Here is a 3,179-nt window from a genome sequence, read left to right as displayed (position 1 = left end):
AAGTGCAGCAGCGGTGTTGGTGAATGCATTTAGGACCAAGAATGCTAGGATGGGAGAGAGATCCAGTGTTCCTCCAAGAGGGGGAATGAGTCCACGGAATATGTTCAGATATGGGTCACATATGGTGCTGAAGGAAAAAATAATCATCATTTTATTACCAATTAACACTTGCAAATTCAAGAACAAAATAAACTACTGTATGCTAATGCTATCATGAAACATGTTCCCGAATCAATGGATCAACTGAAAGTTTAAGAGCATATAAGTCATGCAAGAATATTCAGTAAATAAATATTTCTCTCTCTATTCTTAATTCTTAATTGGTACTTTGGCCAACGGTAAAGGTGAATCTTGAATCATCAGAACCTTCTATGCAACGACAAGAGCAAGACTGCAATTAGATCCATCAATCCAGCAACCATCTAATCAACCCATTGAGATACACATACTTAATCCATCATCCAGAACCATCTGATTATGAAAATAAATTTAAGAGTAAACACTCAACATGCCTCGACATTTGAAAATTTGCGATAGATTAGTCCCTCAAAATGCACAAGGAGAACTAGCATGTCAACTGTTTTGAATGGTGACGAACAAATTTGTCGTTTTAAAATCTCGAGATATAATTGTCTTCCTTGTTCTTGGTCTAGGACAAGATTAAGAGTTTACTCTAAATTTGATGAATAGAACATTCGGTGGGTGATTAATGGGGACACCATCCAACATACAGAATAAAGACATCGCCTACAACATTTCTGATATGATTGATAAATTAGAAGATTGGCTTCAGCATTATAAAGTATTCTGAAATGATATGAAATTGGCACAGGCCAGGTGATCATTGACCTTTTGAAACTGTTCCTAAACCTAATGTCCTAATTCCAGAACCTAGTTATAATCCAAATGTGAAATAAGTGTGTACTGTGTGGTGAATAATAATAATAATGCATGTAAAAAAGTCGAAAGGAAGAAAGTTTAACCTGAGAGGGCTAACAATGGCAGGAGGAGAATTGGGGAACCAGGTCAAAACAAGCCTAACAACGAGCAAAGTATTGTAAATGTTCAAGAAATTCAGGATTCCGTTAGAAACCACGAGACCCGCCACCGAGTCACCGCCAGGCAAAACAGCTGCGAAATTGTGACTACCACTCACCGACCCCATGCTCTTCAAGCTACTACGCCGAATCTGCAACCGCCAAAATCAAGGAATCAGTAGAATATAACCGTAACTGCTCGCGAAATTCGTTTAAGTGAGAAACTGAGCGCGATACCTGAAGGCATATGCTCTGGAATTGGGAGTGGAGAGAGATGAGTTTGTTGACAACGGAGTTTTGAGAAGCGAATCTGATGAGGTCATGCGCAGCATCGCTCATGAACCTGCGCAATTCAGGAATGTTGATGATGTGATTGTTTGGAGAGGCGTTGGAGCTTGGAGCTCCGAAACGGCGGAATGGGAGTGCAAACGGCGTTTGAGGATTTCCCCAACCGCGTACCGAGCAAAACGACGCCGCCTTCTTAGCTTCGTCTATCTCAGTGGCAGTAGTCGTTGTCGTTGACGATGACTCATTTACATTCATAGTCACGGCCATTGCAGTTCAACGACACTCAACCTACCCCCTCTCTCTCTCTCTCTATCTATCTCTTACCAGAGGCTATGCAACCCTCACAGGATAACGCAAGCGCGTGGACAAGATAATCCTAATCCAGATAAATAAATATCCGCTATCTATTTCTGGTAATTAAATTTAAGAAATTATTCATTAGGTAATATTAGGCAAAAAAAATTTTGATATGGAAGTAAAATAAGTGATATATTTTAACATGATAATTTTTGATATTTTTTAAAATTGTGGAAGTACACAAATCGGACGATCCGATTTGTGTTGAAAAAGTTGAAAAAAATTTAGAGTACACAAATCGGACCCTCCGATTTGTGTTAAAAAGTTGAAAAAACTCAGAGTACACAACTCGGACCATGCGAGTTCTTTGGTCATGAAATTTTGCTTTACAAATCGCATGATCCGATTTGCAGCTGATGGAATTTGAAATCTGAAACATAGAATTCGGACCCTCCGTTTTATTTGTTTTGGGTAATTTTTTTTTTACATTCTGAGAAACACAACTCGCAGGGTCCGAGTTCTGTTTCCTCTGATCCCACAACGAGGCGAAGCACCCCTCTTCTCCATACGCGAGTTCAACACTTCTTTTAGTTCCATATTCAAATTAAAAACTCGTAATATTACACACTTTTTTTTAATTTTGATATTGGGATAAATGTGGTGTATAGTTCGATTATGGAAGTGTAGGATATATATCCAAGGTGTTATGCTCTGATTAACAAATCAGACGGTCTAATTTGAGAAGAATAATCAGATGGTCCAATTACAAACATCACAGACTGTCCAATTTGCGCACTACATACCACGTGTTAAACATGCATTCACCCCATGATTGTATACTATCCGGCGATGAGCCCATCCCTTTTATTCTTATTCCACTCTTGCTTCACTCATCCCAACCTTACTTTCTCCTCTCTTTTCTATTGTTGATGAAATTGGTCTTTGGGAGCAAAAGAAAATTAGACCATCAGCCTTTAACAATGTCAAGAAAAAGAAAAATAAAAGACGTCAAACGTTTAGAGTTTCATATTATTAATTATTTTAATCATTTCAATTATGTAAATTTTTATTATTAAATATTTTAATTTAATTAAAATAATAATGATAATGTTAGAGATTAGAAAAAATATTGTAGTAATAATTTTTATTAAGATTATAGGTATGATAATAAATTAATTATTATTAATTGTTATTATTATGAGTATAATATAGATATTTAATAAAGAATTAATGATTTATTGTGTGTTGTTAGAATAGAATAGTTATTTGAGAATGTTTGTTTGTTATGTTGGAAGTGAAAATTTTAAAATTGTTTTAGTATAATAATTGTTGAAAGTGAATTAATTAATGTATATTATTATTATTGTTATAGTACCATGAAGAATGAAAACCGAATAAATTTAGTGTAATTTAGGTAATGAATTATGTTAGTAATACTAAATTTTAAATATGAATTTAATAAATTATTTATGATTATTAATAATTGAATTTAACCTAATTTAGTGTAATTTAGACAATAAATTAGTAAACACTATACCTAAAATATAAATTTAATAT

At 34.6% G+C, this 3,179-nt stretch overlaps 1 protein-coding gene across 1 annotated transcript in view; it reads right to left on the bottom strand.

The window, feature by feature from the left end:
- Positions 1–1,699, bottom strand: part of LOC107623889 (ylmG homolog protein 2, chloroplastic) — a gene marked incomplete in the record, with an annotated part of 2,212 nt that extends 513 nt beyond the window's left edge. Inside the window, 3 exon segments of the mRNA XM_016326286.2 lie at positions 1–127; positions 984–1,189; positions 1,275–1,699. Of these exon segments, the coding sequence (XP_016181772.1) occupies positions 1–127; positions 984–1,189; positions 1,275–1,592 (651 nt within the window).

Source organism: Arachis ipaensis, chromosome B10 (genome assembly GCF_000816755.2).
Source record: "Arachis ipaensis cultivar K30076 chromosome B10, Araip1.1, whole genome shotgun sequence".
In the NCBI taxonomy this organism is placed as follows: domain Eukaryota; kingdom Viridiplantae; phylum Streptophyta; class Magnoliopsida; order Fabales; family Fabaceae; genus Arachis; species Arachis ipaensis.
This window is presented reverse-complemented; position numbering and strand designations above follow the sequence as displayed.